The following is a 24250-nucleotide window of genomic DNA, read 5'->3' as shown; positions in this document are numbered from 1 at the left end:
CGCACGGCCGCTATAGATCTAGAGGTGGCGCAACTTTATTCGTTGCACATCTTGAAGGAAAAGTGATGGATGGCTCGGGAGCGGCTGAAATGCAAAGCCCAATTTCTACTGGTAGTAACATTGCCACATAGCGCAGACCGAGAGAGGCCATGTGCCACGCTGCGTCAGTGCAGTGTATCGATCATTCACAGAAAGCCGAGCAGGGTCACAAGATTTACCGTCTTGCCGAAACATGTTGCCTGTTTCGTTTTGAGAATTGTTGTTCGCCTTTGCATTCAAGCAGGGTTGAGATGCCATTATTAGCGGCGAACCATCGTCGGATCGGAACTGCCCATGGCTGGACCCATGTGGCCCAGCGATTGGTTGAGTCGGGTGCCGGCGGGCTGCATGGAGTTGCTGTCGAGTCAAAACTAGGCGGAGCCCCGTCTTGCCCGTGAACTGGAAGATGGCGGGCTTAGCGCGGCTCTGGGGGCCAGTAAAGCAGCGCATATGGTGGCATCGGGGGATAGGATTGGTAGACGGCTGCTGTTTGGTCAAGGATAGTGGCAAGGCGGCAAGGTATCGAGGCGGGAAACGGCGAGCAAGACTAAATGGCCGTGGGTATTGCCGGGCTTGCGTATTACTGCACCTTCCTGGCGCCCAGTGGCCCCCTATTTTGGGAGGAGCAGCCCTTTTATCTCTTGTATTACATATAGAGTGTCATCGCGGCTCCTCTCGCGCTCGTATGCCCCGTTTGTACCCCAGTTAGGTGCCTCGCCTCTCGACAGTAGTGGTTTCAGTGCGGAAACGGCGGGATATATTTACAAAGGCGTCCATGTCGAGATTAAAGGCAGAATGCCGAGTCGGACGGTGGAAAGATGAAAGATGAAAGACAGTGTTGCATTAGTTAGTGATCAAGAAGAGCAAAGGCTACGCCACGTTATGGTTACTTTTGCTCTGGTGGCTTGCAGTACCTAAAACATATCTAAAATTGTTCAGTTGCTAAAAGGTACCAAGTTACAGTGCACAAAAGGCACCTCGGTCACTTCAGGTACCTCTCCAGCGCTAGAGGACCAGGGAACGACCTTTTTTCGTGGCAGTCTTTTTTTATTCTGCCCCGCCACAACGTCACGCCGCCCAGGTCCAAGCCTCGGTGGCATCAACTAGAAACTCTTACCAACTCCTCTTTTCACTGCACCGTTTTATATTCCTTTCAACTTTTTTTTTCTTTTTCCGATATCCCATCTTTGCTCATATCGTGTCTCTGCGTCTCGCACTCGTGCAATTCCTCACCACCCGCATCGCTACCGAATACCGATACCCCGACGCTTGCTCACCACCCCCATCTCCACGCCAGTTGCGCTACCAAGAAGGCGCCGACATGATGCAGACGGAAACACTTTCGTCATCGGCGCCGCCTGCGACCGTCGACACACCCGACGAAAACCAGAGCGATGGCTCCAAGCTGCGCACCTTTCTCGGCATCCTGCGCAAGTCAGTTCTTCCCCCTCTTGTTTCCCTTTTGCCTTCTGCTGGTTCTTGATCTGGTGTTTCGCTGTTGCCGCCGCCCGTCTCAACATAATATGCGACCCTCAACAAGTGGGCGGTGTGCCTGCACTTCCGACTCTCATAGCTACCCACGCACAAGTCCACAACCAGGCTGCAGACTTGCTGACTAGGGCTTGGAATTGCCCCGTGATAGGTTCATTGGCGTTTCTGATCTCGCAACCGTCCGATTCTCCCTGCCCTCGCAGCTTCTCGAACCCACGCCCAATCTCGAATACTGGACATATCTCGACGCTCCAAATGCCTTTGTTGCCATCGGCACCTCGGACGAACCTCTCGATCGCATGCTCGAGGTCGTCCGCTTCTGGCTGACCAAGGATCTTAAATATGCCAAGGGAAAGCCCTGCAAGCCCTACAATTCATGCCTGGGCGAGTTCTTCAGAGTGGGTTATCCTTAGCTGCATGCTGCTGATGATCTGTACATTCCCACAGCGCACATGTACTAATCTCATGTTCCATAGTGCAACTGGGAGACGGAAAATAATGCGCCCAAGATCGTCACCAGCAATCTCGGCAGCGAGAGCTCTGCCTCGAGCAAGTCCAGCGTCAAGAGCAACAAGAACGCCACGGCGCCCGTCCTCTCGCCGCCCCAGCACGGTACCTCCAACGACACGCGTCCCGTCACCGTCTCCTACCTAACGGAGCAGACGTCGCACCACCCGCCCGTGTCCGCATTTCACATCAGCTGCCCCGAGCGCGGCCTGAGCGCCCGCGGCTTCGATCAGATCACGGCCAAATTTACCGGCACCTCGATCAAGGTGCTACCGGGCGAGCACAACCTCGGCATCTTCATCACCCTCGATCAGCGCGACGGCGAAAAGTACCAGCTTACGCACCCAGCCGCCCACCTCGGTGGCCTCCTTCGCGGTGCTCTCACCGTCTCCGTCAGCGACACGGCCTACATCACCTGTCCCAAGACCAAGATCAAGGCCATCCTCAGCTACGTCGAGGAGGGCTGGCTCGGCCGCACCACCAACAAGGTCGACGGCGTTGTCTTCCGCTACGACCCCGAAAACGACGACAAAACCCGCATCCAGGACGTGCCCGAGGAGGATATTCTCGCCCGACTTAGCGGACCCTGGAGAGAAAAGGTCGTCTTTACTCTTGGTTCGACACCCGTGGTATGTCTCCGTCCTGATTAGCTAAATAGATCGAGCTGCAGCCTGCTAACACACCCTTCAGAAGCAGGTCCCTGCCGAGCAGCAGTACACCATCATCGACACGGCTCCTCTACAGGTCGCTCCCAAGATACTCCCGCCCGAAGACCAGCAGGCCCCCAACGAGTCCCTCACCCTCTGGGGCAACGTTACAAAGGCCATCCACGCCAAGCAATTCTCCAAGGCCACCACCATCAAGCAAGAGCTCGAGGAGGCCCAGCGCGTCAAGGCCCGCGAGCGTGAGCGCACCGGCGCCGTCTACACCCCCGTCTACTTTACTCACGCCACTGGCAACGAGGGCCAGCCCGAGCTGACGGATAAGGGCCGCCAGGTTCTCGAGCGTTCCCAAAAGGGCGAGTGGTCCCTTGAAGGCATTAATTAGACGTGACGACTACTGTTTTCAGGCAGTCTTGGCTAGGCCATCTTTTTTGTTTTCTGTACTTGTTCGGTTTGGGGGTTCGCAGCTGTGGAATAACTAGCTGTCATATACATTCGGGGTCATTCTTTCTTCCTTTTTACTTATTCATGATGCACACAAACGATACAGCCGGTCCTCTCTTTTTACGTCGTTTTACTTGTTTTGCATACGGGACCGCATATCTTTGTGGATCCAATATTCTTTTTTTGGGATAGATGAACATTTGACTCTTTTGCTCTGTTTTTTTCAAGGTCTTGCTTTTTCAAGCCCTTGATTTTTGCTTCTCTTATTTCTGTGTGTTTTTTGGGTGGCGAGGATTATTTCCATACAAGCACCTTTTAGACAGAAATGATACTTTGGAACAGCATGTCTCATGTGACACGGCCGTGTATTTTACTATTCTCTTCCCCCTGACGGCATCGGCATTCTCTGCGGCCTACACTGACTGGTACAGCTAAATGTGGAGGAAGATGGTTTAGAGGTCATTGATGCTTCGCACCGCCATTATCAATTCGCTAAGATAGCCATAATCCCATATCTCTTACAGAATCGCCCACTAATTTTGATTTTTCATATTGTACAAGTTACAAAGAGTGAAGAAATAACAAAAGAGTTATCAAAAAGCGTCCTCTCTTTCTTCTGTTCCACGCTGAACATATTACTTACTGTCCCCTGCTGGAAACAATCACAAGTCAAGACCAAGCTCGCATCTTATGCGTCAATGAAGCCCTTGACGTTGCCGAGCCACCTCAGGTACTCATTCTGCTCCTTGAGGTCGACGTAGTCGGGCACAAAGACGGCGAGCGCCTGCGTGATGCCGCGCTCCTCGAGGTAGCGCTCAATGAGCACCTGGAGGTCCTCGTCGAGGCTGCCAAAGGGCGGGCCGGGGTAGACGTCGGCGCGCTGCTGGGCGGCCTCGGGGCTATCGAGCCGGGCGAGCTTGGCGTCGGCATAGTAAAAGAGGTTGTCGACGACAATGTTGCCGTCCTGGGCGGTGGCGTCGATGCTGAGCGCGCCGCCGTTCTTGGCGGGCTTCTCGATGATGATGGAGAGGGAGATGGGCGCGGGCGTCTCCTCGTCGAGCTCGCCAGCCTCGTCGGCGTCGGCCTCGACGTCTTGGCTGCGGCCCTTGCCGCTCTCGGCGGCCTGCAGGTCGTCACCGAGCGCGTCATCCTCGAGAGCGGACTCGTCCGAGTAGGGATCAAAGTTGTTGATGTCGGCAATGGAAAAGGAAATGGTGATTCTTGGGAGTCGTGTTAGTATGGCGTGACACACGCGAGGAGTAATGACAATGCTTGTCGGGAATCGGGCACGCACTTTTCATCGCCAAACTCGCGGACCAGCTTGACCACTTCCTGGCCAGCCGTGTCAATCAGCTCAAAGGGGCTGTTGTCGATAAAGTCCTTGACGCTCGCCGGCTCCTGCTCGCTGGCCTTCATCTCCTCCTCAATCTGCAACTCGCTCTCAATCTTGGCCGACAGCTCATCGTCCGTCTCGCCGTCGGCGGCGGCCCGGCGGCCAGCCGTCGTGGAGAAGCTGGCGGCGCCGGCGGCGCGCATCATCTGGAAGCCAGAGACCGTGCCGCTCTTGGCCAAGCTAGCGGCGAGGGGACGGGCGACCAGGCCCTGGCGCATCGAGGCCGTGGCCAGGCGGCCAATGCTGCGGGGCGCGGAGCGCGCGAGGGTGCGAAAGGAAAGCATGTTGGGTGATGTGGTTTTGAAAAGGGAGGATTGGTTGTGCAAGAACGAGAGGTGTCTGGGACGTGGAAGCTCTCGACTGGAAATTTTTTGGAGACAGGAGCCTGGCAATTGGGGCAGCTTCATGATGAGTCAGCCGGTCGAAGAAGAGCAGCATGGTTGCGTCAATGTGCATTATTTCCATATTATGGCCCTGAGTTTGATTATATGTTGATATAACTCGCTGAAAAGTTATGAATAAGCATGTCGCCAAAAATTGTACGCGAGCTGTTTGCATAAACCCGAGCCCTGATGTCTGTCTTGCCTGGGCACTTACACGAGGTAATAGACGAGATAGGTAACCGAAAATCGGTTCACATCTAGATTAAATAGGCTCAAAGTTGTGTTGATAGGAGCCTTTCGCTTCATGTTTCACTCCAGTCTTGGTAGGTAGCTCTTGACAATCCAAGAATTAGGACGGGCTTCGTGCCTGCCCACTTGCGTAGCCCAACAACTACTCGAGCTGGATAACTGTTATCGACCATTGCAATCATCATTGAACTTCATCTCAAGACACTCTTACCTCGCAATAACACCATTCTCTCACTCAGCAAATCATTCATCCAGCTTTATTTCTTACCAGCATCCATGCCCTATCGCCAGCCTCGTTTATCTGGGCGATGCGTCCGACGCGTCTTCGCCCGGTCCTTATCAAAGTTCTTATCAAAGTTCTTGCGCATCGTCCCATACATTATCTATCGCATATACGATTACCTCTGGCTTCGTTTGAACGTTGACCGCACTTGCATCATTTATCTCGCGGTCCGCCTTCTCAGCATCTTGCCCATCTTCTTCTATCGGATACACGCCGACGCCGCGCGCATGGCTCGCCACGCACGCGGAGTCGACTTCTTCGGTCGCGACCTCGGCGAAGTGGTGCGCAAAAACATGATTGCCAGCCGCTTCTTGCCAGTTTCCTTGGCCATCCGCGCCCTGGGCGTGGTCATGACGGGCAGTATTGGCAATAGTGTGCATCGCGTGCTGCTCGACATGGACTTGTTTCAGTATTCACTGCTTAGCCAGCGCGAGCGCTTCGCGGCGACGTACGAGACCTTCTTCCTGCCGAGCGCCATGTGCCTCGCAGTCTTGTACGCTGACAGCAACAAGTTGATGCGACTGTTAATTCCGAGGATGTACGATCTGTTCACAAGATTTTACCTGCGATTGCTGAGGGAACCCGAGGCACTGTTCAAGAACCCAATGCCACCCAGAATTCTTAAGATAGGAACCAGAAATTTTCAGCAAAGGAGACTTGCTCTACGAAACAGAAATATTCCAGATCAATGAAAATTTCGTTGGAATTTCCGGAGACGAGGCGACGAGAATAACTGGCTGTTGTCTATGGCTGTCTCTAAAGACGCGCTGGTAAATCGAGTGCGGCTGCTGGTGAAATAAATTGAGCGAAACTGCTAGCGAAATTGTTTTTGTATATATCAGTGAGTAATGAACAGAAAAGCGAATGTTTTACGCTATGCGAACCGTTTTCCTTGCTATGAGAGTGAAAGTGGCCACAGCCTGGCAGAAGTAGGCCCTGCAGATGATCTCGAGCATGGTACAAATGACGTTGAGCCAGAGCACACACTCTTGTACTAGAAAGCGCAAAATCGTGAGACGAGAAGATACTTTGTGGTAGATTCATCAGATTCATCACATGATACTGCTTACACTCCAATTTCTTCCGTATCAAAAAATCTCTACGGAAATCACATCGTTGGAGATGTTGTCACCCAGGTGCCAGGCAAGGAACCAGCGTACAATTTGCTGAACCCCCACCATAGCTTTTTTGCCCCTCCTACGTAACCTTGGGATCTGCCTGCTCTCCAACTTTTTCCACCTCTTGCTGATCCGATCCATCTCCCAACAACTTCTCTCCCTCAACTCTCACACATCAGCTCAATACTGCTTTCCTTTTTTTCTTTCTTTCTCCCTCTTCCACACACACACACACACACACACACATACACGTCAAAAACCAAAAACCCCCCAGCAATGTCCTCTGCCGACACGACACCCATCTCCGCCGAGCGCTTCGCCGCCGCCCTCCCCTCTCTCTCTCTTCCGCTCCTCGCCCTCAAAGTCCTCGAAATTCGCAACTCCATTGCCCATTTACAATACTCCAACGACCAGCTCCGACCCTTTGCCGCCGACGACAATGACGGCGGCGCCGATGCCGTCTGCGTCGACGCCATTCGCGAAAACGAAGCCGTCATCGAGCGCATGGCCGAACGCATCGCGCTGATCCGGGTAGAAGTGGAAGACGTCCGCGGCGTGTCGTGGCAAGATTTTGAGGACAAGGCGCAGATAGAGACACTTGCGAGGGAGGAGGGGCGTTTGGCGAGTGGGCAGCAACAGCAGCAGGAACAAGAAGCGCAGGGGCGGCGGCAGCAGCAGCAGCAGCAGCAGGAAGCAGAGGGAGAGGTGACGGGGATAGCGGCGCAGGTCAACGGCGTAGAGTCGTCGCCGTGGACGGATGGTACGTTTCAGACGGGCACGATACGGAACGGCGAGGTACACATGGACCCGGTGCCGGGTGCGAGGGCAGCGAATGGAGGAGGCGCGGGCGGCAGTCTCTCGGACGAGCAGCTGAGGGCGGCCATGGAGGAGCGGATGCGGCAGATGACGACTGACGAGGATGAGGATGGCGGGTTGCACCTCTGAAGAGGCATCAATTACAAAATTGTCGGCGTTTTATTTGCATTTATCACAGGAGTTGCTGGTTTCATTTGTTGTTGAGAACAAAGTGAACTTCATTGAATTTATGAATGTTGTATCAAAACGATCAAAAGACCAGCACGGTCAAAGGAACCAAAGAGCCTAACAAGGCCAAGAGAACCAAAAAAAGAAAAAAAATTCCAAAAGGCCAAGCCCATCAAAACAAGTGAAAACCACCGTGGCACCAAGGCTGTCAAAGAAGCCGAAATCAACCAAAACCAACCCAATCTGAACCGAAACCCAAACACCCAGGATAAAACACCAAACCAGTCAAAACAATAAGAAAAGTTGCGCGCATGCCCGTAAACCCCATTTGTATCCATATGCTGTAGCGGAAAAACAAGACCAAAAGGACAAGACTCCGTGGTCGCTCAATATGCTTTTTGAAAAAAAGAAGAAAAGAGAAGAGAGAGAAAAAGGAAAGAATGAGTGTGAATGTGTGAATGTGCAGGCTGGATATCAATCCAGCATAGGTCGGTAGGAGGAAAAGGGAGGAAGAGGGGGTGTGTTCTTCTCGCCTTGCATATATTTACTCAGTGTCGTCACCGACTGGAGAACCACTAGTCACCTTGAGCATGGTGAGCTTGCGCGACTTGTGAAGCATTTGCTTTCTCGTCATTGGGCGCTTCTGGGGAGGTTTGCTAATCCTTATGCTGCGAATAGTCTCAAGCTTGGGGCGCCAGCCTTTGTTGGCATGGTAGTCGATGACGTGCTGAGGAATGTCTCTAAATTTGCCCAGGTCGTAGGGATCGTCGTCGTCCGAGTTAAATGAGTACGTCTCGTCGAAATCATCGTCTTCGTCGTCGGCCATGGCGGGGTTCTTGCCAAGATAGGCAGACGCTGGCTTGGAGCGAACGCTGTGAAGCGGGCTCCCGTCGGACTTATCGTCGAATTCCCACCCATACGACAGGCTCTTTGCGCGGTTGCTCGTGTTGATGCGCGTGGCAAAAAGGGCCTCGATTAGCTCGTCCTCGGTAGGCGCGGCGGAGCCCTTGCGTGCCCGTTCTATGGCCAGCTTGTCCTTGACGATTTTGTCGAGGTAGGGGTCGTTTGCGACCAGAGTGCGTCCGCTGGACTTGCTACCGGAGCTGTTGGCTCTGCTAACGGGGATCTTGCCCTCCATGACTTTGGCGGGAGGTGGTGGCTGCAGCATCCATTTGTAGCCGTCTTTGTGGGCAGGCCTGCTGCTGATGACGGGAGGATGGTAATCGTTGACAGGGGGGTTGCGAGGGGTTGTGTAGAAATTTCGTCGTTCTTGGTCCGTAACCTCTTTTTCAAGGCCGAGAGTCGAATCGATAAGTCGACCGGCCGAGTCGCGAGCCCTGTTAATAGCGTCCTTCAACTTCTGCGCCGACCATTGGCCCCATAGATCTTCGTCTTCTCGCTGATATCCTATTTTGCGATTCCAATCTGGTGGGGTGCCGTTTTCTTCTTCGCGTAGTACGCTGAGGCTATCGACATTGGTTCTGCTGTCGTCGACGTTTGTGCGCTCCGAGACGGAGGGGTTGCAGGAATCGCGGCCGGAGCTCGTGAGGCCGCGAGAGCTCGAATTTTTGCTGGAGGTCTTCTTGGGTAGACTGGGCCCCATGTCGATTTCAGACTTCCAGTAAGGGTTTGTAGAGAAAGGGGGAGGATGCTGGTATTTCCCGGGTTGAGCGGTCTCGAGCTTCGTGGCCTTCTCGCGATCCTTTTTGGCGATTTCGCGGGCGCGGTGGCGATGGCGGACCTTGAGACATGGTGTGCAAGAAAGTATGTAAAAGACGGCGGACTGAAGAGCGACTGGAAACGACATGGCGGCTGATTGATCGAGTCGCGGGAATTATCTGTGTTAGTTGCCTGTGTTTAAGAAACACTGACAGTCGTGTGCTCTACGTGAGCGTCGGATTCTGGCGTGAAGACAGCGACGAAAGAAAAATTAAGCGGGGAACAAAGAAAATAGTAGCAAGCAGAGCAAATTCGAAGAAAAAAGAGAAGCTAAAGTGAATGGAACCGATGGAATGGAAAGAACAAGTGAAGAGTGCATGTGGTTGAATGGGAGGACAGGGGAAGTCGAGACGAGAACGAAGACGCGCGAAAGCGACACCTCAGGAAGGAATTGGGTCGCCAGGGGTGCAGGGGGGACTCTTAGAGGTGGAAGGAGCGCTGGACAGTGCCTCCCTTTAGTATTTGCCTAGGTAGGTACCTAGGAAGGGGACCGGCCCGCAAACTACTGGTACAGTGGCCAGTGGTTGGTGGCCTAACTAACTAGTGGACGACCACGGAGGGGCGTGTCTGGGGGACTCTCCCATAGTCCCTGAAAAAGGCCTGTCCAACCACCACCTGGAGGGGCAGCTAGCGACTTTTCTTAGTGGTTTTTGGGGTGGTTACGTACGAGGCGGCGAGGCCAGACTTGGCTTCCTAGGTAACAATGGCATGAACCTTCAGTCGCTACCGCAAAGCACGACGCAGACCAAATGTAATAATCATCTACCTAATTGATCTTGTCTTGGTCTCTTTTTTCTTTCACTCTTTACGTGCTCACTTCCTGTCGCGAATTGACCCCTATCAACGCTGCTTATTATTCGTATGCACAGCCCACCACCGACAGGCCCCTCCCCTCCAAGGCAGCCGTCATTTGCTGTCAAACCGCAGAGACCCTGCGCCTCTTGAAATCTGGTACAACCTCTTTCCCTTTCCTTCATCCCGCCCTCAGCGTCACCTCACACTGCCTCGCTGGCATTGAAACCGACGCGCGCGACTGCATTTATTAGATACACGTTTCAAACCAGTCAGTCTATTCTGGGCATCAATGCGCGCCTAACCAAGTGAGCCCTCTTCTTGCTCCAAGATCTCCCTCTCCCTTCTCCAGACGACCCCTCTCACCCCTGTCGGGAGACGTAATAAAAGCAATCGATAAACAGCGCAAGAAAAAAAAAAAAAAAAAAAAGGGTCCCTTGCGGCACCTCTGTCATACCTGTAACCGGCCCCAGCTTGCTTTGCCTGCCCCAAAAACGCGCCTTTCCACAGAAAAGCCACGTCAATCCCACTTCTCCGCAAATCAATTAAACCATTGCAGAGCAAATAGAATCTTTTGCAGTCGATGGCAAACATTTGATTGTCTCTCTTTCCGTTTCTTTCCCCCGTTTCCCTTTCCCCTCCCCCTCCTCCGCCTATCCGTTCAACCGGAATCATGACGTTGTCCATCTCGTCCCCCCTCCCACCATCGACGGATCGACCACTAAAAGTAACACGGATATGATGGACAACCACATGTAAATCGCGAAAAGTCGCACAACACCACATGCGGCCCAGCATCAACCTCGCTTAGACAGAAATCCTCTCACTACCCCGCCGCATGTCTTTTTAACCTCCTTTCCGTGAACCATCCGGCCTAACGACGGACGGCTTGTCATCGCAAACACGGCACGGTGTGGCGCTCCACACACACCCACCCGCCCTCTCTTGTACCCAAATGCAAAAGGTTTTCCAACTGCAGCGTTTTAGTGTCAGGTGTGTGCTGCTTATGTACAGACGCTGCTAATTAGCTGCAAATGATAACAGAGTTTTCCGATGAAGAGCCAAGTATCAATTCTTGGCGTGGCCGGTTTTGTCTTTTCAAAAGGAGGGTTTTTAGGCATCGTCACGGAAGAAACCAGGTTCTACTCAGTACGCCGGATGCAGTATTGCGTTTCAACCCCCCGGCCACGAACAAGGGCACGCGCAATAGGCCTTGACTCGAGCTCTGCAACAGCATATTAGTCTTGACAGTGGACCGAGTGATTCATCCTTCTCTGTCGCCGATGCCGATGCCGATGCTGTCCGAACAAGGCAAAACGAAGAAGCCACAATCCCGACCCCTGCAGAATGTCCGCCATCGACACCCCCTTGAAGCCGCACATGATGAGATTCTGTACCATGATTTGGGTCGCGCCACGTTACCGTCCTTTGCCGCCCAACACACATAATGATGCCCTGCGCGATGCCACTCCTTCAGTGTCCACACCTAAACACCACCACCCCTCCCGCGGTTTGCCGCGGCTCGGTATCAGATCGACCTGTGATAGGGAACTCGCATAGTTCGGAAGTTGTAGCCAGCTCACCGTTTCAACAACTCAACCCAACTGCAGAGGCCACATGATCTTTGACACATGGTCACCCACTGCACCCGACCTCAAACGACACCATGCACGCTATTCACCATCATTCATTGATCATGCAAATTCTCACTGGGTCCCAACAAGTTTTTCAAATTCTTTTATTTAGACGCCATCTGTAGGCAGATTTACCTGAGCGTGCCTGCTATGGCTCGACACGATAATGATAGATACACACACATACAATTGCACACAAACTAATCAATCTTTTGCCTTTGCCACACCTCTCCCATTTTGTGAAATCCGTGTTACTTTTTGTTGCATAGTCGTCACACTAGATATCTCTTCTGCCAGCTGTCAATATGCTGTATTCTTGCAGGGCCGACCATGTCTGCCACCTCTCTCATCACCACGTTTGGTTTTCGACGCTACGTACCCGGGCTCATAGTCGGGCTGGTTTTCTCCTGCTGTTTTAGTTTAGTCCATGGCGGTTCCATTTTCCACCATCGACGCCATCCATGCTGGTAATTCAATATCAAAGTGTTGAAGAAAAAGATATGGTGCAAAAAAAGGAAAGTGGCGGTAACAACAGTGGCGTTGCCGATACCACTGAATATGATACAAGAAACGATTTGCGTGGAGGCTTTTGCTTCGTAGTGATTTTTTTTGTGCTTTTCGTTTTTCATCCTCGTCCTCTCCTAGCTGACGCCTTGAGTGGTGGCACGTAGGAAGCGTCCATTGCGCGAGGCTGCGGCTTTAGACATCCCACTCCTCTTCCTCTTCCTCCTCCGGCTCGTCGTTGTTCGTCAGGGCAGAGAACGAGCCACCAAATGCCTTCTTGTTGTTGGCACTGTTGCCGTTGGTCTTGGGCGCGGCTTGCTTGCTTACAGAGGGGGCAGCGGAAGTAGCCTTGGGGGCAGCGAGAGGCTCATCATCGCCCGAGTTGCTGGCGGCAGCCGCCTTCTTCTTGGAGCTCTTAGTCTTGACGGTGCTCCACTCCTCCTCTTCCTGCTGTGCAGGTTGATCGAAGGCAGCAGGCGCAGCGTTGGCAGCGCCGTTGGTCTGCGTGGTCGGGGCAGAGGTGGGCTCAAAGGTGTCAAGAGGCGCGTGGAGTTCACCATTAGTCTTGGGAGCAGCATTGGGAGCAACACTGGAAGCACCCTGCTTCCATGCGGCAGCGGCGCCATTGGTAAACTGGGAGCCGTCCTTGGCAGCGCGGCCTTCCGCGAGACGAGCCTGACGACGCTGCTTCTCCTCAAGAGCCTTGCGCTCAGCCTCAGCCTCCTCACGAGCAGCCTTGGCGGCTTCGGCCTTCTTTCTGTTCTGGCGCTGCTTTTTGGTCTCGGCCTTCTCGGCGGGCTTGCTCTCCTTCTTCTTCTGCTCGGTAGGCTTGGACTCGCTAAGGCGCAGAACAGTGGGGGCAGCGGCCTTGGGCTCGAGCATATCGTCGACACGGCCAGCCTCAGCAGGCACAGTGGGAGTCTCTTCCTTGACCGGCTCTACTACATTGGCGACTGTCTCGGGCTCAATAGGGGCGGCGGCAGGGACAGGAGTCTCGGCTTTAGCGGCCTTGGGGGGCTTGGCACCATCAATGTGGCTGGCCTTGGACTGCTTGACATACTTCTCGCGCTGTTTGGCGTCAGATTTGGCGGCAAATTTGGTACCCTCCTGTGCTTTGGAGAGCTGCTTGGCAAACTCGCGGTTGGCGGCGGAGTCGTCCATGGTGTCGCGGCCGGTAGTCGTGCTGGCCTGAGGCGCCTTGACCTCGCGGGGAGCATTCTGTGCAGCGTTGGAGGCAGACTGCACCTCTTGCGCAAAAGCATCCTTGCGTTGCTTCTTCTTTCTGTCTTCCTTGCGGGCTTCGGGCTGAGAGGCCTTGGCCTTTGCAGCGGCAGCTCGCCTCTTGGCATCAGACCTGGTGGAAAGATGATAAATGGTGTAGCCGGCGCCAGCGAGGGCAGCATAACCTCCAATCGTATAGACAAGACTCATCCCAGAGTCAGCCATGGCGGCGGTTGTTTATGTCGGGGCGAATGGTGGAAGCGAGGAGGATGCGATGACGGGACTAGCGTCTAGGTGTACGACTCGGCACTGATTTCTGAGCCGTTGTCGTCGTCGAGCCGGTCGGCACACAATTCAATGCAGCTATGTAAGGGATGGCAGCGGTGGCCGGTCGATGCAGATGCTCTAGTCGATGATGGCCAGGCGAGGTTGCGCGCTGTCGATCAATGGCGGGATTGAAGTGATACGTGGCCACCTGTCTGGATAATCCCACAAGGAGAAGAGCAGGGGGGGGCAGACCAAGGAAAGGGGGACAAGAAAAAAGAGTTGATAAGAGAAAGATCGGATAAGGGACCGGGATAAAGGGGACGATGGCAGGGGATTGAATAGGATGAAGAAAAAAATGCGATGGTTCAACGGGACGAAAGGTGGCTCGAGAACAACTCCGTGCCAACAAGCCAAGGTGAGTTGTGTGTGGTTACAGCGTTCTGGCAACGTCGCCAACCGAGACAGCCAGCCAGGCCACTAAGCCGAATTTGGCCAACTCTAAGCCACGCAGGATTTGAACAAGTCAACGCGTAAAGGGGCTGCTGCTCAGGGACAAGTAAAACTAGCAGAGGTTTGCATTCACAAACGCTTCCTGTCTCTTTTATTGAAGTCTATTTACATTTTGATGGAAGCGCTGGCCATTAGTATCAAGGCGAGCATCCTATCGATCAGTGCGAAACACAATGCCAGGACACATGTCCACAAGCTTTCCATCCACGCAATTAATTGCACTGACTCAGCTGTTCGACTGCCGAGTGGCTCTCAAGAAAAGACGCCTCTCTTATCATATGTGGCTTCTTTATTCAATAAGTCTTTCAGTTCGTAATAATTGACCTCTTTCGTTTCAGGGGAAAGCGGGGCATCAGTCGACCTCGAGTCTCGGTGCCTCCAGTACCTACCTAATCACCTACCTGGTACGGAGCAGAACATACCTAGGTAGGTAGTTATTGGTAGAAAGATTTCTACTGATCTTTAACGTGCTCTGTACCTGCACAATTCATCGCCACCCTTGATGTGGCCATCCCCGACTTGCTTCACAAATGCACTACTGAGACGACCAAGCTCAGTAGCTGTTGCCCAGGAGTCAATTTTGGTCGGTCCTCAAACTTGCAGAGGCTCAATGATATCACGCCACCGTACAGCCTCGTCCCTCGAGACGCACCAAGCCAACAGGCTGAGTCCAGCACCTGTGGGTTGATAGACGACGCCTCTGAATCACGAAAATCATCTTGCCGACGCCTCCCTTGCCGCCGTGGACAAAGTCGCGCGCTTCTTTTCCAGCATCATGCCACCTTCTCAATCAGTTTCCGACGCAATGAAGTGGCTCACAAGCGCAGAGAATGTGACAAACTTTTCCCTCCGAAACGGTGTAGCCCGTTGAATAGTTGGAAGCGCTGTCATGTTCAAGAGAGAAATCGGAGCAGCTTCCGCAGAACATGGACAGATTTCAGAGCTTTAATGCGATACGACATTCGTTACTAGCACCTGACGACCAGTTACACGGCTTGTTATGTGGAGTTTAACTTTGGAGTCTCAAGGTTCGTGCAGACAGATATGCATACCTCGCAGCTCATTCGCCAAAGCTAACTCCTTGACTCCGGTAGAAGGCGAGGCCGAATCAAAAGGACGAGTCGCCTATCATACCTATCACATAGAGTCGAGCCCGGGCCAGAGAGCAGCCTCTTAAGCCACGAGATTATCGAGCTAATCGCCTTTCAAAGCCCGAGTCTCCTATTATTAGCATCGTCGCGCAGAGGACCATTCTCTCGCGGTTCGCGCACACAGCAGCGCGCCCCAGCCTGCCTGGAACGAGTGCCCATAAGTCTCCAAGGCGTCTCGATTCCGAGCCAAGTTTGTATATTTCTGTTCGCTTCACTTGAAAAATCGTGAAATCTTGACACAGTGCCGGCCGGAGACGCCCGCGGAGCTTAAGTCGTGGCGGCGCCTGTGACAAAAGCGAGATTGCGCCGCAACCCCACCACCAGCAAAATGTGTCTGAGCAGAGGCATCCCGTCTGGTGCTTTGGCTTGATTCCTTGCACCAACTACAAAAGTAGCCGTCTGCGCTGTATCTAGAAATCGTCCCAAGTAGGCTGTCATTTGCATGTACTAGTTTGCCACTATTGATCGGAACTGGTGTTCCAGCGCTACAACTCTTGCTTATCGAGGAGCACACGACTGCGGGGTCTCTCCACAGCCTTTTCCGTGGGCCGTTGGCTTGACATTTTGGAGTCATACTTCTGCTCTTCGACAATCTTCATTTTTATAGTTGCTTGCTCTCGGCTTTTGCTTGCCTTGTACTATCGCTTTCGTACCCATCCGGCATCATGGCTCCCCGAAAGATCATTATCGACACCGATCCTGGTGAGCAGTGTCCATACACCTCAACCACTTGACCCAACTAACCGTCACCGTAGGCGTGGACGATGTCATGGCTATGCTGTTGGCTCTCAGCGCCAAGAAGGAGGAACTTGAAGTTGTTATGATTTCCGTCACTTATGGCAACGTTCCTCTTGACTGGTGAGTCTTTGCTTCTCAACCCCGTCTCCGCGCAACACTGTTGATAAGAATTCAGCTGCGGCCGCAATGTCGTTGGCATGATGCAGGTCATTGAAAAGGAAATGGCCTGGCGCAAAGCCAACGGCCGTCCCGAAGGTTTCGAGGCCCTCAAGGCATGTAAGCCGTTGGTTGCTCTCGGCGCAGAGCATCCTCTTGAAGAGAAGGATCTCAAGTTTGACCACTTCCGTAAGTCGTTCCAAGGAGAGCGTTGATGTAGTACATCATCTTCAGAACTAACAAATTATATCAAGATGGTCTGGATGGTCTTCACGATGTCCACGCCACATTTCCTGACTTCAGCCCTCCCGAGAAGTGGCTACACATCTTCCGAGAGCAGGGCTCTTCCGTGACGGACCTAGAAAAGATCTCACCCCTCTTCACGCCCTCGCGCGAGCTCGCGCACAAGGAGATGCTGCGCCTTCTTCGGGAGAACCCCGTCGATAGCATCTCCATACTCACTGTCGGCCCCATGACCAATGTGGCACTCGCCGCGTCCGAGGACCCCGAGACCTTTCTCCGCGCTAAGGAGGTCGTCGTTATGGGCGGCGCCGTCAAGGTGCAGGGCAACATTACCCCCGTCGCTGAATTTAACACGTACGCCGATGCCGTGGCCACGGCACGCGTCTTTGCCCTCAGCTCGCTCACGCCGTCAGCGACGATGCCCCCGCCCACCATCAACCGCGCGCTGCCGCCGTACCCAGAGAGGCTGTCGCGGCCGCTGCGCGTCGTGCTCTGTCCGCTCGACGTGACGGAGTCGCACGAGCTGACGAGTAAGTACTTTGCCGAGACCGTGGCGCCGGTCGTGCGCTCCGGTAGCCCGCTGGCCGCATGGGTGCACCACTTTGTCGACGGCGCGTTTGCCAAGATTGTGAGCATCCTCGGTCCGGACACCCAGGCCGGCCTCTCGCTCCACGACCCCATGACCGTTTGGTACAAGCTTGCCGGCGACGACCCCGCCTGGCAGCTGACGGCGGCCGAGGATATTCGAATCGAGACTGGGGGCCAGTGGTCGCGCGGTATGCACATTGTCGACCACCGCGGCAAGCTGCGGCCCGCCGAGGCTGCGTTTCTCGCGTCGGTCGATCCACGCAACGACCCCGAGGTGATCAAGCTGGATGCCGTCGAGGGAGATGAATTAGGCTGGCTGAGCGTTCTCAAGGGCAACCGCATCTACCGCCTTGTGAAGACGCCTGGCGAAGAAATTTTCAAGGAGGTTCTACTCCAGCGGCTCTTTGACCTGCCAATGTAAGTGAGGAGACGAGTACATAGATGATAGAAGTCTACGAGACAATTTTCTTTTCAAGTCTGTAACACGCTTCGAACCGCAGAGTCTTTTGGTATGAATTCTTGAAGTGTTTGTTTGTGTTTGTATGTGTGAATTGCGTAATCGTACCATGATTGCTGAACCATCCAGATAAAAAACGCCGAATCCTTTTTTGCGCGCGAGTAAAAGCAGAGCTAACGGCAGTTGTGGCAGCAGGGAAGATGCCAAGTAGAAAATGTAGAGATTGCCCTAGCCGCACAGCAGCGGTAGCGCTGCTCAGGGCAAGCGTGGCCAAACAGCAGGCCCCCGACGAGTACAGCGCGGTGTCGCTGTTTGACGCGCGTTGCAGTCGTTGGACTAGATGTGCTTGATGCCACCTATCACCGACCCCTTGACCTCTGTCCAGTTGATGCTGTCGTCCAGCTTCTCGTCCACCAGCCCTATAGAGCACACGTTGTCGCCGCGCACAATGTATACCCCGAGGGGATCTATCGCTGACGATTCGGGGTCGTCTGGCGTTCGAATGATTCGCTCGACGGCATTGCTGAGTACCTGAACGAGACAGAGTTAGCAAGATCGATCCGCCTTAGCCGCCGTCGCCTCCCCGCGGGCTCCCAACAGCAGAGATTTGCGCGGCCAGGCGCGCGTCGACACGTGGGGTCAACGTACTATATTTGTAGAGTTGTCGCAGGCCGTTAATATGCCTACCAGAATCCGCGAGTCGGCCGTGACGATGAGGACCTTTTCTAGAGGCCGAAAGGTTAGCCTGAGCTCAGTCTCGCCGGGGAAGCTTGACAACGCGTGGCGCGGGGACTGTGACAGCAGGACTCACTGTTAAGGTAGCTTCCTAGAGACGCCATCGTGTGTATTCCGAGCTCCAATTAGTGTCGAAGGCCGACGTCGCGTGCAGGATACTCAGTCGTCGCGGTGCTGCTTAAAAGGCGTTCCCAGTGGCAGTGGGGGGAGCTTTTTCTAGCAGACGGCAGTGGAGGCGCAAACCAGCTGGATGGATGCAACGCAATAAAGATGCAGGCAATGAACAGTTGGAGCTTGCTCTCTAGGAGTCTTTTCGCTGAAAACACTCTTTCGACGTAGTAGATAGATTGAATTTGGATTGCCTTTACGCAGCTACGAGCACAAACAGGGACTGGCGAGGCAAGGCTTCGCCGTGCACATTATCAGGATCAAATTTGCACACAATTTACGACAGACATGCGCCCGGCGCTTGGCTCAATGACTCAATAAACCATGGATCCCGACTACGGACGACTCTTCTTCACCACGTTGGACAAGCCAAACGCCAGCAATGAAAAGAAAAACGAATATTTGGTGGTTCGCGTTACCTGGAGGCAGTGTAATACCAGGAACACTGTGGAAGGAATCATGTGCAAGCACAGAGGAAACCTTCCAGTGGCCAAAAATAGGAATAATCATAGAACGGTCTCAGTAGAGACCTTTCAGAGATTAAACTGAAAAGAACAGATACTACACTTGATCTAAGCCAATAGGCAAAGAGAGCTAAAGAAGAAAGAAAAAAAAGTCCAAAAGATGTGGCGGCAGCTCGCAGTTATATAGAAGTTGTGCGTTGGGCGGTGAGGGTCGAGTGGCAGAATCTGAGGTGACACGGACCCGCTTGCGCAGCAGGCAGCAATGCCAGCCGCAGGGTTGCCTGCGCGGCTGGTAACACAAACGAAAAAATTTGCCAATAAAACGAATGAGAGGGTGAGCACGAAATGGTGATTGGGTCAATTGAGCAACTGTGGATGCCTTGATTTCGGCTAGAATGGGCGATTTGCCAGACCGCCAGTTTGGCCGTCGCAAAAGAAAAGTTGTGCGACTGTGCAAAGAATTCACACAAAGCATTGCCTTATGAAAGCTGAGTGGACTGTGTATAAAACGTATATGAATAACTATGCAGACTCTTGATAATTAATGAAGACGGCAGCTGCACTGCACTCCATGTTGTGAAGGTATGCTGTGCGGATCTGCCATCAGCCCGTAACTATTTCGACGGAGCTATAATAATTCGTACATGCGATTCTCAGCGAACCAGCTCATCCACAACAATAGTAGAACGTCTATGGATGAGTAGCTCTTCTCAGAATGTCATCGATTACATCCCGCTTGTGATTCTCTCGTGGTTCTTTCGCGGTCTACCAGTGAAGTCGACGTAATCGCCGGATACAGGGTATTTATCAACAAATGTCAAACGATGAAGAGAGAGAACCTGGCTCGCGCCCCAGCAGGATTCGGGCAGAAAGGAGCACAGAACCCAAAACTGCGACATGGAGCATGTCTGGGAAACAATTTCAGGCCCATTTTGGCCGCCCGCGCAATATGGTCTGGGGTAAAATCATGTTTTGCAGCCTTCATCACATCTTCACCACAAACGCACTCAGAGTTTGTATCCGCAAAGGAGCTGTCGGAAGTGCTATGATTTCGTTTTCATGTCCTGCTGGAAGTGTCTCCTTTGTACGGCACTCCACATCGCATATCAGTTGATGTTTGGTTTGGAGGTCGGCATTTTTCAACAATGCCAACATCGAAGGTTAACCAGCTGTCCGGGCTGTCTTTACGTGCCAGCGACCAGTGACTGCCCGTGGCCCTACGGAGCAGAATCCAGCTTATTACCGATCCATTGCTCACTCCAGCCTTTCTAACTGATCGCGTGCTACCAGCAGCTCACAGAGCGACCGGACGAATAATGCCATGGTGACATCGCATCTCTCGCACCTCCGCATCTCAGGCGCGCCCTTGCATCGATTAGTACAGTGGATAACACCAACCAGCGTCACCAGCGTCACCCATAAAACGACCAATAGATCATGAGCAACCCCTTGTACGTCGTGCCTCTCTTCACTACGTTCGGTATAAAACTTCGCTGCGGAGCATCAATCTTGCAATGCATCACAAAATCGTGGCTTTGGACGCTTGGAATGTCCCAATCCCAGAAGACCTACTTCACCTCCGCGAACCACACACCTACGAGCTTGCAAGCCATACCAGTCAGCTCTTATCCACCGAAGCCATTCAAGATGCCGTCCGGGACGCAACAATTATTGCTACAACAGTCACGCCGATAAAAGGCGCGACCTTGGACATCGCCAACACTCCGAGGCTTCAGTTGATCGTGGCTATTGCTGTGGGTACAGACTGCATCGACACAGACCTGGCAGCGGCGCGAGGCATCAAAGTGGTCAACTGTCCCAATGCCAACACGGAGACTGTGGCGAACCACGTCCTGGCCATGTATTTTGCAGGGCGTCGCCACCTGGTACAGCTGCATAACACGGTGCTGAGAACCGAGGAATGGCCCAAGAATGCCTTGACTTATGCACTCAATGATCCTAAAGGCAACCCTCCGATAACCTGTAAGGAAGAAGTTGTAGGTATCGTAGGCTATGGCGCAATTGGTAAGTCCTCAAGCCTGTTCTGGACAAGTAGTCGTGATGATTTACTAAACCAAGATTTCGAGTGACAGGTCGCCGTATCGCCGAGTTGTGTGGTTCCCTGGGAATGAAAGTCCTCATCGCAGCGCGAAAAGGCGCGCCAGCAAGCCCCGACAGAGCGCCATTCACACAAGTCCTCGCCCAGAGCTCCGTGCTCGTCCTCTGCGTGCCGCGTGGTCCGGAAACGCTGGGTCTCATATCCGCACCAGAATTGCAAGCCATGTCGCAGCATGCTCTGCTGATTAATGTCTCTCGAGGCGGCATCGTCGACGAGGGTGCGCTTCTCGAAGCGCTGCGAGCCGGCTCCATTGGCGGCGCGGCATCAGACGTGTTTCAGCGAGAGCCGTCGGGCGCCGGACAGTTTTGGAAAGAGGGCGACAGTCCGCTGCTCAAGGTGGACGCAGCTGAAGCAGACAGACTCAATCTCGTCGTAACTCCTCATGTGGCATGGTGCTCGACGACGACGTTTCACAATTACCTCCAAGCTTTCAAGCGGCACGTCGAGAACTTTTGCGAGCAACAGAAAAGATGATCAAAGACAACTAAGTTCGATAAATATAAATTGACAAAAGCTTGACGATAAACCTCATCGCTTGAAGAAAAGCCCTTCATTAGTCAGTCATCTATGTTGGTTACATAAAGCAACTTCTCCCTCTCCAGTAATATCCCTCACGACAGTTCGAGGGGTCAACAAGAATAACTTAGCGTAACGGCATCACTTTGGAACAAGCCAAATCCAAGACGGGCCCAGACTTTTCGCTCGATACCCCGCGCCTCTGCAGCAGCTCTTTTTGAGTCAGCATTGCATTGGTGGCTACCTGTGGCCTCGGCTGGGCCTTTCACGCCAATATTGTGAGTCTTGTCGCATCCTTCGAAGACCAGCTCTGACAGACATATCACGTGGCGCGTCCTTTGATCATGCAAATATTTACCGGATTTTGCGCAACAGTTTTGCCCATCATCAGCCCATCACTCAATTTCTGCCGAAGAATACTAACTAACAACCCATGCCCTCGGCGCCCTCACGCCCTCAATACCGACCTCAACACTCATCAGTACTTCACTGATTCAGCGGCTGCCAACATTATTCGGTGCGCCCTCGCAGCCGCGATCCTCCCGTTTTTACGGCTGAAGATCGACCGCACCGTGCCAGGCTGGCGAGTATGGCGCGAGAGAGAAGCAGCGATGACACACTTGGGCCCCGCTTGCTGACCATAGTTCCAGGGCACCTTGACCTGATTACCTTTATGAACTTTACTTGATGTATTGCTTTTGAGGACTTTCGAAACAGGTCTCCTGGGATCGACGACTCTCAAAATGCTAGATGCCGTGCTCGATGTCATCGGGCATGTTGAAGAACTCGCGGACCTTCTGTAGCACTTAGCCATCGACAACAGTTTCTACTGCTGTTGTCTCAGGTCTGTTGCCAATATCCGAATGACTACATGGTTCTTCACACGGAATGACCAAGCGCTTTAACACACCTAGTACAGCCAGGTAGTTCGGGTCATGGGGACTGCGAAATTTGCTCATACCCTGATGGTCTGTCTCGAGGGAATGGCAGACCTCACCTGGATACCCAAGCTTGGCAGAATTACCGTCCACGATCAACTGTTAGCAATTAGTTTTTCTCCCCATACATAATCACAAGCGAAGCATACTGCAGAGATTTTGCCTGACAGCCTCGTTTTCAGAGCTTCAAAAAACGAGAAGATCTGCAAATTAGCCGCAACATGCCGGAATTGATCGTTCAGTTCTCGTAGAAAGGAGCCTTTGTCGTCTAGTTCGGCCACGTATTGCTTTGCATTTGATGGTGAGAGTATTGATAGAAGTATTCGCAAGGGAGTGGCTAAATGTGATCCACGATGCGGTGTTGAAAGAAACACAACTGCCTTTGTTGATCTGGCAATGTGGTGAAATCTCGCATCAAGACCAGCTTCAAAATAGGCCTTGTAGTGCATGTCAGCAGTACTATACATGCAGTGGCTGAAAACATTTGGCAGCACCTTTTTGACTACGAGTCCGCCCATGGAGTGAGCGACAAAGATGATCGGAACCTATCTCCGCCGTAAGTACTCGGACAGCCGTTTGGATGAATCAGGTAGGTACCTCCCCCAGCCGGAAGCCATGGCCGCTGGTCCCTTTTCCAAAGACAAGATCAAAGAGTAAATCGCTCGCAAATGTAGAAATGCCAAAATTGGGGCTTTTCTTTGGGGACTTGAGCTTAGAGTTGTAACCATAAGTGAAGATTCGAGCGCTGTGTAAGTCTTGGTCGCGGGGAAGCCACTCCTGAGGCCAAAAAGAGCCAGGTGCGCGATCTTTACACCACGTCTTGTAGCTCGAGCCGCTAAGACCATGTACAAATATAATGTCGGCGCAGTGCTTGTCACATGGCTCATGTAATACGGTCAGGCCAAGGGGGCCGGACACCTGTTCGGCGAAGTCGAGTTTCGGACTCGATCTTTGTACGACGTGTTCGCCAGCATGATTTTGTGCGATGGTAGTTGCGCTACCAGGATCTTTGACAGGGTTCCGCAATGTCACCGCGAGATTGTTGAGCGAAGAAACTAGTTTGGAAATGAACTAGATCGAAGGAATGAACGGTTAGTCGGGGATTCAAAAGCTCGAGTTGGCTCTATTTTTTTTGTAATAACATGCCATGATGCCGCAAATTTGTCAGGCGGAATCGCTTCCTTTCTGCGACCATGAACATTCGCTAGCTGCTGTCCAACGTCCAACCTTGTCCCCTCTGTCAAGGTCATACAGCGAGCCTCAATCGAGGCCGATGAGTCGCATGATTAAGTATCCGAACATTCTTGCTTTGGTATACCCATTAAGCCCTAAAACTTCGCATCGTCTATAGCCGCCAGGAAGACGTGGCGCTTTCCACCGATGCCATCCTGTTGGATCATTGGTCGTTGGCTACGGAGTAGGTCATGGGAATCCACCACGCCTCCACTGGTTGCGCTACAGTTATGCTCTCTTTCCTGTACTGCAGGGGCTTCTTGCGGTGTATTTGTTTTGTCACTTGAAACCTGGGTGGCATTGGCACATCAAGGCTGGCGAAATGCCTATTCTATTGGTTGATTCGATGGCGCCAGCCAGTGCGGAGCTTTCTCTTCTCATTTAGGAGGGATCTTCAATGAGGGCATGGAAACGCCTACTCTTCAAAGTACCCCATCAAATCAATCCAAGGACTGCATTCGTAAAGCCTTTAAAGAATAATGCTACCATTCTCAATGGTATCGATGCAATGGAGGCAGCCTACATAGGCTAGCTTCCTCTCGTT

At 52.9% G+C, this 24250-nt stretch overlaps 9 protein-coding genes across 9 annotated transcripts; 5 read left to right on the top strand and 4 right to left on the bottom strand.

The window, feature by feature from the left end:
- Nucleotides 1-1360: 1360 nt before the first annotated feature.
- BBA_00028 (oxysterol-binding family protein) lies at nucleotides 1361-3084 on the top strand (the record flags this gene model as incomplete). The annotated part of the gene is made up of 4 exons (XM_008595125.1): nucleotides 1361-1473; nucleotides 1682-1928; nucleotides 2007-2666; nucleotides 2728-3084. The coding sequence occupies 4 exons, from the start codon at nucleotides 1361-1363 to the stop codon at nucleotides 3082-3084; spliced, it is 1377 nt and encodes a 458-aa protein (XP_008593347.1).
- Nucleotides 3085-3831: 747 nt separating this feature from the next.
- Nucleotides 3832-4820, bottom strand: BBA_00027 (Mitochondrial glycoprotein; the record flags this gene model as incomplete). The annotated part of the gene is made up of 2 exons (XM_008595124.1): nucleotides 3832-4363; nucleotides 4438-4820. The coding sequence occupies 2 exons, from the start codon at nucleotides 4818-4820 to the stop codon at nucleotides 3832-3834; spliced, it is 915 nt and encodes a 304-aa protein (XP_008593346.1).
- A 624-nt stretch (nucleotides 4821-5444) lies between these two features.
- On the top strand, nucleotides 5445-6143 carry BBA_00026 (uncharacterized protein; the record flags this gene model as incomplete). The annotated part of the gene is made up of 1 exon (XM_008595123.1): nucleotides 5445-6143. The coding sequence occupies one exon, from the start codon at nucleotides 5445-5447 to the stop codon at nucleotides 6141-6143; it is 699 nt and encodes a 232-aa protein (XP_008593345.1).
- A 702-nt stretch (nucleotides 6144-6845) lies between these two features.
- On the top strand, nucleotides 6846-7514 carry BBA_00025 (uncharacterized protein; the record flags this gene model as incomplete). The annotated part of the gene is made up of 1 exon (XM_008595122.1): nucleotides 6846-7514. The coding sequence occupies one exon, from the start codon at nucleotides 6846-6848 to the stop codon at nucleotides 7512-7514; it is 669 nt and encodes a 222-aa protein (XP_008593344.1).
- Nucleotides 7515-8097: 583 nt separating this feature from the next.
- Nucleotides 8098-9360, bottom strand: BBA_00024 (uncharacterized protein; the record flags this gene model as incomplete). Its single annotated transcript, XM_008595121.1, has 1 exon — nucleotides 8098-9360. One exon carries the CDS (start codon nucleotides 9358-9360, stop codon nucleotides 8098-8100), a length of 1263 nt encoding a protein of 420 aa, XP_008593343.1.
- A 3037-nt stretch (nucleotides 9361-12397) lies between these two features.
- BBA_00023 (uncharacterized protein) lies at nucleotides 12398-13648 on the bottom strand (the record flags this gene model as incomplete). Its single annotated transcript, XM_008595120.1, has 1 exon — nucleotides 12398-13648. The coding sequence occupies one exon, from the start codon at nucleotides 13646-13648 to the stop codon at nucleotides 12398-12400; it is 1251 nt and encodes a 416-aa protein (XP_008593342.1).
- Nucleotides 13649-16016: 2368 nt separating this feature from the next.
- Nucleotides 16017-17849, top strand: BBA_00022 (inosine-uridine preferring nucleoside hydrolase; the record flags this gene model as incomplete). The annotated part of the gene is made up of 5 exons (XM_008595119.1): nucleotides 16017-16053; nucleotides 16107-16209; nucleotides 16265-16434; nucleotides 16500-17493; nucleotides 17774-17849. The coding sequence occupies 5 exons, from the start codon at nucleotides 16017-16019 to the stop codon at nucleotides 17847-17849; spliced, it is 1380 nt and encodes a 459-aa protein (XP_008593341.1).
- A 20-nt stretch (nucleotides 17850-17869) lies between these two features.
- On the bottom strand, nucleotides 17870-18372 carry BBA_00021 (LSM domain-containing protein; the record flags this gene model as incomplete). The annotated part of the gene is made up of 3 exons (XM_008595118.1): nucleotides 17870-18064; nucleotides 18182-18258; nucleotides 18345-18372. The coding sequence occupies 3 exons, from the start codon at nucleotides 18370-18372 to the stop codon at nucleotides 17870-17872; spliced, it is 300 nt and encodes a 99-aa protein (XP_008593340.1).
- A 2042-nt stretch (nucleotides 18373-20414) lies between these two features.
- Nucleotides 20415-21493, top strand: BBA_00020 (glycerate dehydrogenase; the record flags this gene model as incomplete). Its single annotated transcript, XM_008595117.1, has 2 exons — nucleotides 20415-20925; nucleotides 20994-21493. 2 exons carry the CDS (start codon nucleotides 20415-20417, stop codon nucleotides 21491-21493), a joined length of 1011 nt encoding a protein of 336 aa, XP_008593339.1.
- Nucleotides 21494-24250: the final 2757 nt, after the last annotated feature.

Source organism: Beauveria bassiana (assembly GCF_000280675.1).
Source record: "Beauveria bassiana ARSEF 2860 unplaced genomic scaffold BBA_S00001, whole genome shotgun sequence".
NCBI classification, from domain to species: Eukaryota; Fungi; Ascomycota; class Sordariomycetes; order Hypocreales; family Cordycipitaceae; genus Beauveria; species Beauveria bassiana.
The sequence above is the reverse complement of the archived record's forward strand: the minus strand, read 5'-3'. Positions and strand labels throughout refer to the sequence as shown.